The sequence below is a fragment of the Poeciliopsis prolifica genome, unplaced genomic scaffold (assembly GCF_027474105.1).
Source record: "Poeciliopsis prolifica strain line A6 unplaced genomic scaffold, Auburn_PproV2 SCAFFOLD009, whole genome shotgun sequence".
Taxonomy (NCBI): domain Eukaryota; kingdom Metazoa; phylum Chordata; class Actinopteri; order Cyprinodontiformes; family Poeciliidae; genus Poeciliopsis; species Poeciliopsis prolifica.
In genome coordinates, this window is record NW_026562384.1 from 3,449,379 (window position 1) to 3,461,415 (window position 12,037).

The 12,037-nt window shown below is 43.7% G+C and overlaps 1 protein-coding gene across 1 annotated transcript; it reads left to right on the forward strand.

The window, feature by feature from the left end:
* The first annotated feature begins 605 nt into the window (after positions 1 to 605).
* tbx22 (T-box transcription factor 22) lies at positions 606 to 7,108 on the forward strand. The gene is made up of 8 exons (XM_055034452.1): positions 606 to 945; positions 1,241 to 1,454; positions 2,306 to 2,407; positions 2,995 to 3,169; positions 4,485 to 4,649; positions 5,857 to 5,921; positions 6,227 to 6,312; positions 6,407 to 7,108. Exons 1-8 carry the CDS (start codon positions 807 to 809, stop codon positions 6,925 to 6,927), a joined length of 1,467 nt encoding a protein of 488 aa, XP_054890427.1. The 5' UTR covers positions 606 to 806; the 3' UTR covers positions 6,928 to 7,108.
* Positions 7,109 to 12,037: the final 4,929 nt, after the last annotated feature.

Below are 12,037 nucleotides of genomic sequence, written 5' to 3' on the forward strand. Positions count from 1 at the left end.
ACAATAACTATAAATAAATAAATAAATAAATAAAGTGGACTCTTTCTTTTTTTACAATTAAAAAACTGGAACTTTTTGTTTCAGTGTTGTTGTTTTTTCAATATTTGTTCAATGAGCATATAAATAATTATCAATAAAATTTAAAAATATGACTTTTTTTAAAATTTAGTCATTAAAAAATATTTAGCCATCGAAAAGTGCGATTTATTGCACAAATCGTAAAGAGTCGTTAGGAGTTTCCCAAAGAACCGCGTTAAACATGAGTTCATTCTCACTTTCATAAAACATTAGAGGTCCAACTTTAAACCCAACGTCACTTTCAACGTGTTTAAAAAAAAATCCACCTAAACCCTCAACAATCATTTAACATAGTTCAGCAACAGTTTTCACTGTAAGATCCGGCGTGTATTGGCGAGGAGCGATGCGCGCCGCGCTCTTCCCTCCCTCTGCGTGACGCGCAGAGGGACCAGAGGAACGAGCGGAGAGGCAAAGTGGGGAGGGAGGGGAGACCGTGGCGTGGATGAAGGAGGTGGGGAGAGTTTCGTGTCGAGGTGGAGAGGCGTGCCAACGACCAGCGATCGGCGTCTCGGAGAACACATGGCAGCGCACCGGATCCATTACGCAGCGTCCAGGAGCCGCTGCGAGAGAGAAGGGAGTCCCCGAGGCGCCGCTGCCGCTTCTGGTGCCCCATCCTGCCTCCTTTTCTAGCGGGACCCGGAAGGATAAATCTTGGGAAATCGGCCGGTCACACACTGCTTCTTCTTCTTCTTCTTCTTCTTTTTGTTTTCTCCTCCTTGTCGCCCGGGATGCAGGGCCTGAGCTCCCGGGCTCACGCGTTCTCCGTGGAGGCGCTGGTGGGGAAACCCTCCAAGAGGATGAAAGTGTCCGAGAGGCAAGAGTCCAGCGCGGCTGCAGACGCGACCGGCGGCCGGAGCCTCCACGGCGGTGAGGACGCGCGTAAAGCTCGCGTAAAGCTGGGCATGCAGCAAATTTCAGGCAAAGTGGAGGGAAGAAGTTTGAATTATATATATATATATATATATATATATATATATATATATATATATATATATATATATATATAGTTTTATAACACACTATATTGAAACATATAATTCAAAATCAAAATGTTCATCGCGCGTCTAGAGTTAAAGCATCCCGATATTTCCTTTTAAAACACCCAGAATAACTCAAACATATGTTGTTGTTTCTTTTCTCTTTTTTTTCTTTTTTTTTCCAGGCCTGTCCGAACACACCGCCTGCCAGGAGACTGCAGCAGGTTCATGGAGGCCCGGAGACGCGCCGGGACAGAGCGGGCCGGAGGAGCCTGACGCGGGGCCCGAGGAGAGCGACTCCCGGACGGACACAGAGGTCCGGGCGGAGCTGCAGGGCTCCGAGCTGTGGAAGAGGTTCTACGAAATCGGAACCGAGATGATCATCACCAAAGCCGGCAGGTAAAAAACAAACAACAACAAAAAAAAAAACAATAAAAGAAAACCCACAGACAATTCAACACGACTGGCTGTTCCAGTTTACAGAATTAATGGAGCCTGTAAAACAACAACAAGCGTTTCCATCAGATTGTGATCAGATGAATTCAAATAAACCGTTTTCTGTTTACGTCACACAACGCTTTGTCTAAAAAAAAAAAACAATAAAAACCCATCTATGAAGTGTCCACGTCATCGCTGTCAGTTACCTATGAGCCTCCAAAGTGGCCATTATCAGCAGCGCGTATCGCTGCCGCATTTACATGAACCGCTCTGCGGTCACAGGTGTGCGTTTATCAGGAGACAAAAACAAAAAAATACAATAAAATAAAGAGCTTTCAACACGCCGCGGCGGTTCAGGGACGAGTAAAGAAAACCGGTGGTTTTTCCAAACAAATGAGCGGCTTATCTTCAGCTTGCAGCGCCAATTTAAAGGAACAGAAACCAACCGGGATCCTGGGAGACGTTTCCGTCTCTGATCCGCGCTTCACTGTGACCCGGAGGCAGGAGAAAAGCGCAGGAAGTGGGTCACAGTTTTTTTGTTTTATTTGTGAATATAAATGCAGCTCTGTAAAAATTTGGAAACAAGTTCAGACATCAGTGTTTGCAGGTTTTCTATGGGCTTCATTTTTTCCAGAGGTGCATTTTCAAAAAATAAATAAAATAAAAATGTTCGGAAGAATAATAACAAAGAGTAACACTATATTGAGTTGTGATATATTTTTTTAACAAAATATTTCGCAAAATTGTCAATATTATCGCGATATTTGATTTGATAAACGATCTTTTCTTCTTGTTTGTGCGCTTGTCTTTAGAAGAATGTTTCCTTCCGTGCGCGTCAAAGTGCGCAACCTGGAGCCCTGCCAGCAGTATTACGTGGCGATGGACGTCATGCCCGTGGACTCCAAGCGCTACAGGTGAGTGGATTTCTTGTTGCTGCGTCTAAGGAGTGAGCAGCTGTTTATGGCCTCACAGCTAAAAAGGCTCCAAGAAATGAGATAAATGCACTTAACACTACTTGTTTAATTCTAACTCTTTTTTTTTTGACCATTTCAACCAAATAACATTTATTTTACCGGCTGAAATAATTCAAACTGTTCTGTTTCACACTTTGGACTCAGCAGAGGATGTTTAACATACTCAGTCAGGAAGCTTATTTTGAAATACACCTGGTTAGTGATGGGGGGAAATACTCGCACATTAAAGATATTCATGTACAAAAACCAGTTTAATAAGTGCAAAGAAGCAGCTTCACTGTTTGACCTCCACATGCAAAAAAAGAAAAATGAAACAGCACTAAAATTGTAATAAATTTTATCATAAATGTGGCTCCATGTCATCTGGTCTTAGATGATGAGTTGGAAACCAGCTATGGTTAAAATTAAAGTAAAAACAGAAAAAGATGCATTTTGCTTTTCCAAATTCCCTTTTTACAGTCTTGCTTTTCTTGTAGCCCTTTGCTTGCTGACATTTTTTGTTTGTTTGTTTGTTTGTTTTTGTGCAGGTATGTGTACCACAGCTCGCAGTGGATGGTGGCCGGGAACACAGACCACTCGTGCATCTCTCCGCGCCTCTACGTTCACCCGGACTCGCCGTGCACGGGGGAGACGTGGATGCGACAGGTGATCAGCTTCGACCGGGTCAAGCTCACCAACAACGAGATGGACGATAAGGGACATGTAGGTTTGACCCCTGGGGGTCGCTTTCCTTTTCCTCATCCACATCTGTCCTGTCGATCTGGGACGAAAACAGAAAACGAACACACACGCAAAAAAAAACACAAGTTGAAGTTAACCGCTAAGACTGATGGGAAGAATTTCTTATGTTTTACAAGGGTAGATTGTTTTGGGGGGGGCTTTTGACTTTATTTTAATTTTACAGCTTAAGCAGAACCACAAATTGGTTGAATTGGTGAAAGGGTTCAGCTTTCTGTCGACTTCCTGCCAAGCTGGACTTTAACTATTCCCACAAATTCTGTGATGTTTTATAGAGCTTCTATAGGTTTTCAAAACTCAACACAAATGAAGACGATTAGGTCCTGATGCATAAAACCACGTTGTAAGAAATCAAATTCTGCTATTTTTGTTTTTACTTTTTATTATTATTATTATTATTATTACTCTAACTGCTGGACCTTTGACTTTGGTTTGTAATCTGTTCAAAATTTAGATGAACAGGAATAAAATGGATGATGTTTTGAGTTCAAATGTAGGTGTGTATATATATATATATATATATATATATATATATATATATATATATATATATATATATATATATAAAGTGGCTTGGATTGATTAAATATGTTTAGTGTTGAATTTTAACAAAACTCTGTGGGCTAAAGTAATACAATTAACACATTTTTAATTAAAAAAGAAAAGCATTAAAGAACTGACTGTTAATTTCATAAATACTTTATTTCATCAACTGATGTGAAAATGATCTCTTTTTTCTGGGTGTTGAATTAGTTTTGATATTTGTAATTTTGTTTAACTTAAATTCAAACAGGAGATTTAACAAATAAAACAGGTTTAATTAGTCTAGTTGAAACTATTTCACAAATTACTAAGCTGCAGACAGTTATGACACAGCTCAGCACTAAAAACTAATTTTGTAATTTTTCATTTTGCTTTGGATGCAAATTGTTTAGTTGAATCCCTTATGTGTTTTACATAGAGATTTACTTATTCTAATCCAAGTGTTTTATAATTTTTCTTTTTATTATTAATAGTTCTGCAGAATAACCAAGCTTTCATATATGTAATCAATATCAATGTAATCAATTACAACAATTGCTTAGTTTTGTTGCAATGTTTAAATTCAAATCTCATACAAAATAAAAGCTCTGATGAAGCTTTTGGGGATTTTTTTTCCATTACTTCCAAGTAGAGAATTGATCCAATTCTCCTTGTTACCTTTCTAAATGTCAGCGTGAATTACCAGTGAAGAAAACGCTCTGTCGAAATAACGTCTTCCCCTGTCCCCGGCCAGCAGATCATTCTCCAGTCGATGCACAAATACAAGCCCCGCGTGCACGTCATCCGGCACGACCCTCGGATGGACCTGTCCCAGATCCGGTCCCTGCCTGCGGAGGGGGTGAACACCTTCTCCTTCCCGGAGACGGAGTTCACCACCGTCACGGCCTACCAGAACCAACAGGTGACGCTTCGCCGACGCCGACGTCACACAGAGCGACGGAGGCTCTGCAGCAGCCTGGCGAATTGCTGAACAAATCTCAGCTTTGTGGCAGATTTAATGAAGCATCCTAAAGCTGATTCTGATTTCTCTCTAAGAGCTATAATTCAGGAACAACATGAAAATGAGCTCAAGTTTTTCCAGCTCCGTGCAGCCAGTAGCTATATCGCTGCAATGTGCAAGACAGTAAAACTGTAAAACAGGAATAAATCATTTAAAACTACCAGATTAAAACCTAAAACTTTTACATCATTAATTGGCCACACAGATCATAAAACTACTACTATGAGTTAACATGAGTATTTACTTGAGTCCATAGATCATTGCCTTAATTCCACGTTTTTTTTTTAAACTGCTGGCATTTCAGAATCATCATGTTCCATTATAGAGCTTCCCAACCCTTAGCAGCATGTAGCAGAGCAGCTATAAGACACCATCTTTAGCCTTCCTGTTAGGTGCTAAAGTCATTTGCTCCATATTTACAAATATTACCTTGGTGAGAATTGACTGACTTAGGTAAACGTGTTTCTTATACCGACATGCTGATCACTAGCTGGCTGTGTTATCAGCTAACCTGCCTCCATAGAAAACTGGGTGTAGGATTTACTTTAACTTCCTCCTTTAAGTTCATTTTAAACACCTGACAGAAACTAAACGTAACTGAGTTCACAACAAGGATTCCTCCTTGTTGTGAACATGTCAGTGGCTGTGATCCCGTCTGTCTGACGTCACACGTGAATGAATGAACCCCCAGTTTGAGAAGCTTGAGTCCTGCCTGTGGTCCGGGTGAAACCATAAATCCAGCGTTGTTTTCATCTGCGAGGCCAGCTGAGGGTGTGTGCGTCTCACACCGCCGACCTGACCCTGCCGCTCGCCGCCATTCCTTCGGTAACGGAGCCGCCTGTGGGGCTTCCCGCCTCTTTTCATCAGGGCTCGTTTTACAATCGGGGAACATATTATTACAGCAGCTTAGTAACAAGATGTGACTGCTGCAGCTGCCGGGGTCCACGGCCCGTTAAAGCCGGGCATAAAACCGAACACAGTCCTCTCTCTGAACAATGTTTGACAGGCCTGATAAAATCCGAAAAGAAAGGAGGGGAGGTCTGCCTCGTTTTTTAAGCCGAGCTCGTTGTTAGCTTAACACTGAATTTGTTCCTCTCTTTTGGGCAAGATCACCAAGCTGAAGATCGACAGGAACCCGTTCGCCAAAGGCTTCAGAGATCCGGGACGGAACAGGTACGACACGCCTCGCTTTCGGTCTGCAGACTGGTTAGCGTCATGCTAACCTGACTCGGTTAGCGCTTGGCTAAACGAGTCAGGAGGGAATTTCAGTTTTAACAGCTGAAATGTGAAGCCGTGTAAAACCTTCAAATAAAGCTGAACAGAGCAGAGCAGAATTTCACACCTTTCAGAATCAACATTTGAATTCCTACGTAAGGATTTTTAATGTTTACACAGTAAATCAGGACTTGTGTGTGTGTGTGTGTGTGTGTGTGTGTGTGTGTGTGTGTGTGTGTGTGTGTGTGTGTGTGTGTGTGTAGGGGGGTTTTGGACGGCCTGCTGGAGTCGTACCCCTGGAGAGCCCCTCTGAGTTTGGACTTTAAGCCTTTCTCCATCCAGCTCCAAGGTACTAATCTGAAAATCTGTCTAGATACCTTGTCTAAAGTTTCCTACGTTTCTCACATAACAGAGTGACTCCAGTTTGTGACATCTGTCGACAGGAAGCTCCCTGTCGCCGAGCAGCGGTGTGAAGAACTTCCTCCCTCTCTCGTCATCTTCACCTCTTCTTCCCTTCTCCTGCCCGGATGCCGCTCTCCACGCCCTCGCCCTGCCCCTCTTCGGGAAGGCGTCCACCGCCGCACCCTCCATTCCTCAGCTGCCCAGCAGAGTCTTCTCCTCCCTGGGAGCGGACGGACTGAAAGGCGTTCCTTCTCTGCCGCCGCTAGCGGACCTGCCACTTCTGACGGCACTGCAGGGGAAGAAACCCCTTCATTGCAGGGATCCATGTCTGCACAGGTCCCCCGGGAACCCCCCGTGCCTCGTCCCCTTACACGGCCCCCCGGGATCGTCCCTCCTGCCTCATCTCTCTGACTCTGCGACCCCCTACTGTCTTTACAGCTACAGCTTTCCCCTGAGTCCCCAACTCACAGCTATTTCTAGACACGGCAAACTGAGCGAAGACACCACAGACTGCCTGCTGCGGCACCCCGCCTGGCAGCAGACCTCCAACCACTGCCTCTGACAGCCGGACTCTCAGGACCAGGCGAAACCGAACGGGGAAAAAGTAACCGACTGCGAGGTGGACCTTTGTATTTAAGAACTGTTGAAAATGACGTGGAGGAAGCTCAAGCACAAATACCGATCCTGAAGCTGGTCAATCCTGAGCCAAAACATCCAAAGTTGGAATAAATGTACAAACTTTTCTCTGCAGGGTGGAAGTAGATTGTTATTTTTGTTTTGTTTTTTCACATAGTGTGTCTGAGGTTATGGTTATTTAAGCCAACTTCTTCACACAATGTTACCAAAGAGCATCGACAAAAGGAGGCTGGGTTACGTCAGAATATGACTGAGAAACATGGCATTTACTGTCACAGTCGCTGTTAAAATGACCCTGGTGAAGTACCTATTAAAGTTTATTTTGTACTTTGGTTAAAAAGGTTCAAAATGCTTTTTAGCATACCAACACAGAAACACACAGGGGAATTATAGGTATGTCTGCACAGATGTATATATTGTCAAATTCCTAAAATAATCGCTTGTGTAATTTTTTGGGGGCCAAAACAATCACTTTACAAAGGTGACAATGTTTATGTATGTCCGTACCACCCACACACACACACACACACACACACACACACACACACACACACACACATAAACATGGATATACAAGCAAAGTGATTTTTAGTTTTATATGACAAATGGCCCTGCATTCATCACGTGGAGTTCTCTGACAGCGAACAAAAGTGTGTTTTGTCTTTACTCTGAGGATTCGGTGTCAGGCTCGGCCACCCCTGACCGATACCATGAGCTCATCGGGTCTCTCTGTGGTTTTCGGCTCGGTGCAACAGCTGCCAGAGTTCAGGCAGCCAGCTTCCCTTTCTGCGCCGTACAACCTAATATGACTAATCAGAGACTCCTGGAGGTGAAGTGATTGTGCTTCAGAGCTCTTTATTGGGCCCAGATGCACCAGAAAACAGACCTTTGTTCACCGACGCAGTCCATAGAGCCATTGTTAGAGAGTCTGAGACTTTTTCTCGTGGCTTTCAGCTAAGAAAGTTTAGGAAAATCAAATGAAATAGACCCAATATGAGGCTGCCTGTACCAAATGGGACACGCCTGTTTGGCCGCTGATGTGATAATTCCTGCCTTCAGCTTCGACTGGAGGCCCGGTACCCAACCCTCCCTCTCTTCTTCTGGTGGTTTCGTCAAAGCGGGGGGATGGTGGGTGGAAATGGACTGTTTCCTGACAAACGGTCATAACCAAACAGCAATTTACTTGTCATAGCCGAGCGTGTCAGCGAGCTAACGTGGGCCGGACGGGGCTGAGAGTGGAAAATAGCAGGAAGGAGTCAATTGAGGAACCGGGGCTAAAGGGGGATGGCCCCTCGGTCTCAGCCAGTGGTCAGGTGCAGCAGCACTATCAGACAGCTCGCTCTTTGTGCACAGGCACACACAATCAGCATCGGGTCGCTCGACACTGTCCGTCACTTCCATGTCTGCCTACCTTGTAGGACAATCATTCAAAACTCTCGACCAATTCCTGATCTTTCAATTAAACTAATTGCTTTTATCCGAGGAGACCTGAACTCTGGACCTGTCTCCGTCCAGCGTGGTTTAAGCTGACGCCCAAACTCGCTGAAAACGAAAAACAGTCAATCGTCTGCAGAGAGAAAGGCCTGTTAGTTTGAGTTGCAAGAAGTTATGGGAGGCACAATCGTTTTTGCGAGAATCCCAACGGCTCTAAGATACATTTACTGTACCACGCATCATAACATGACATTCTGTCTGGCTGCAAAGCCTCTGATTTCATTCTTGACATGCAAAGTACAACAAAAGCCTGCCTGGAAGTGGCTGCGGAGTGAAGCTTTTATCAGCCTGCTGATCGTGAACGTCCTCCTCTGTTCCTCCAGCGCCATAAAGCGTGTCAACATGATCCTCTTGTAGGTGGCGGCTGAAATAACACGGAACCCGTTCCGATTCCAGCTTGGAATAACACAAAGAGGGGACAGACGTCTGTGGGCCCTGTGGCGGTGATTGACGGGCAGTAAAAAAAAAAAAAAGGAAAGAAAAAGGGAGGGAAATTTGACCCCAGGAGTCATTTGCTTCCAATCATGTGAAATGGCATCCTGAAACAGGAGAGAGGCTCTGCGGCGAGGTTAGACGTGTAAATACGCTTCTCATTCATTAGATTAGCATGCGTGACACACACAGAGGCGCAGCACAAACACTCTGTGTGTCGTTATCTCCTGCAGGACTCTGCTGCGCAGCACCCGCCGCGCGCTGCGCCCTGCGGCTCGGCCCTCTGCGCAGGCTGGAGAGCTGTTTTCTCTGCAAACTCAATAAAATCTGGTTGTTTATCAGGTCAGATTATGAGACGTGACTGAGCTCAGCTGCAAGACAAAAAAAGAAAAATTGGAAGTGAAACCAGCTGTGTCTGAAATTGAATTTCACCCAGAGTGCAATGTGAAAAGCAAGAGCAGTTTAACAGTTATTGAGCGTTCTCTACTCGTCGGTCAGCAATTCAAAGAGCAGAACTTGTTGATCATAAGTTCATTTAAAAAGAACATGAAGCTGCAAAATTGAGGATATTTGGGTTTTACTGTCTGAATCCTCAAAGAACTTTGTGGAAAGCCTCACAAAAGTACAATAAACTGTGAATTTGATCACTTTTTGTGAGAACCACAAACTTCAGTGTTCTGTATTAGGATATTTTTTTTTTTTTTTTTTTTTTTTTTGCGGTAGACAATTGTTACTTTTGCCAGGTAAGCTTCTTCTCAAATGTCACTTATTTTCCCCAAATAAACTCTAATTAGCTTCCAAGTCTTTGCTGATAAAAATCACCCAGAGCATGATGAAGCCACCACCGTGTTTTACAGTGTTAAAACTCATGTTCAGGTCTAGTTTTCCTCCAGAACATCATCTGTGCTTCATCAGTTTTAGTCTAATGTTCAGGAACAAGTGGCTCTTTGGACATTCTTATTAATTCAACTAATGTAGTGCAGGAATTTTTAAAAAATATAAGTATATAATGCAGATTTTACTTGGGTTTTTTTTTTTTTTTTTTGGTATGAGATCAAATCTGTATTCAATTTCTACAACATAATGACTCAAGTATCAGTAGTAACTATTGATTTCCTCAAACATCAACATCCCATTGAGTTTATTTGGGGAAAATAAGTGACATTTAAATGTTTTTCTTTATTTTAAAACTTAAAAAAAAAAACAGAAATAAACTGTTGTTTTATAACATATTTGTTTGTTTATTTTTTATAATTACGTACAAAAAAGATACTTACAATATGAACCATAATGTCAAAACTTCTGTTCTGTATAGTCAAGAGAGTGAGTGGAAGTATAAACCTGTCAATATTCCCATTCTAATCCATATTTAGGCAACAACTAAACCCATATTTCATAGTTAGACGTCTGTGGGCGTCTAACTAATAGATGCTGTGTTGAAATCAACACAGCATCTATTTTATTTTAGTTATATTAATGAGCAATCATTAAACAACAAAAGTAGCACCAACAATAATTGGATAATTATCTCATATTTTATACTCGTGTTTGTTTATGTGTGTTGTAAACAGTTTTGGACATTTTAGAAGTTCAATATTCAAATGATTCCCAGTTTAACCCCATTTTTCTCCCCAGTAGTTCTAAATATTGTGATCAGTGACTCACCCCTGAACGTATCCATTTGCTTCTTAGTCTTAAAAGTGTTATTTATTTATTTTACATCTACATTTCGTTGCTTTGTACATGTGACAGTGCAATGACAATAAAGTTGAATTCTATTCTATTCTATTTTTTTTAATGTTTTTGGGTAACTGTCTATTTTTGACTTTGTAAAGTATTAGCGCTGTCTCTATTTTCACTGTGTCAATGTATTTCAATCATTTAGATTTTATAAGCCACAGATTAATCATGTTGTTTTTTGTGGTATAGTCTCCACAACAACTTAAATAGAATAAAAAAAAAACATACAAACAAACAAACAAACAAAAAACCGCCCCCCCCCCCCAAAAAAAAAAAAACCTCTCTAATTTCCGATAAAATACCGGCAGCTGTGATGTCCAGATTCGCGGTAAACAACGGCCGATATTTTACGGTGAATTAAAGACTTTTTGTGTGCGGTTCCCAGCGCTTCTCGTCGAGCTGAGATGACGCCGATCAGCGGAGCTGCGCTGTCAGCACTCGCCTCATGACCAACAAACATAACGCACACTCTGACCCGGGCCTGTCCATCAACCTGCCAAACCGAACCGGGCCTTTCGGTCATGCAGGTGGGTGGGGCTGGGGGGCGATCGACACCGAAGAGGTGCTGGTTCTGCTCTGGACCAACCTATAAATCAGCGCTTTCTGGAACAAGAGATGCGAGATATTCTTTTCCTCTTCGCCCCTATCTCTTGTCAGAGCGGATGGATCGGCCTCCCCTGCTTTCGCTTCCTGTGTGTGACAGGTTATCACTCCTCCGAGGAGAGCGGAGGATAAGAAAGGAGAGTCGGGTGGGGTGATTGAGTGATGCGCCGCGGCTGATGTATCGGATGGCAGACGGAGGGATGGAGTGATGGAGCAGCAGGAGGAGGGCGGAGGGAGGACGGAGTGATTTAGCGCAGACCCGCACTCTCCTCTCTTCTTATGCCTGCCTCGGCGCTTTCATGTCTCAACCCCGGGTCAGGTCCGCCCGCTGCCCCAGATGGTGCTGTCTGTCTGCGCTGCCCTCTACAGGATGTGCCCCTCTCACCCCCAACCGCTGCACATCTAGACTCGTTTAATTGATTTCAGGGGAGAGAGAGAGAGAGGGAGAGAGAGAGAGCGCTCTCTTCCCCCACCCAGTGTTTCAACACACACAGACAGCTTGCCAACAGCCAGTGCCCCCGGTGCGTGCACACGTGCGTGCACACGCGGCTGACGCTGTGCGCTGTCAACGCTAATTCAATTTGAGACGCGGGAGTGTGACTAAACAGCAGGCCCGCAGAGCGTTTTACCATATGCACCCCACACACGCTCGCAACACGTCACCGCTCCCTCTGACACACACTGGCTGCCAAAGGATTGTTCACTCGGAGCAGATGGACTTGACTGACATCGCCTTCTTCATCCGCTGACTTGTAGTTTGATGTTTT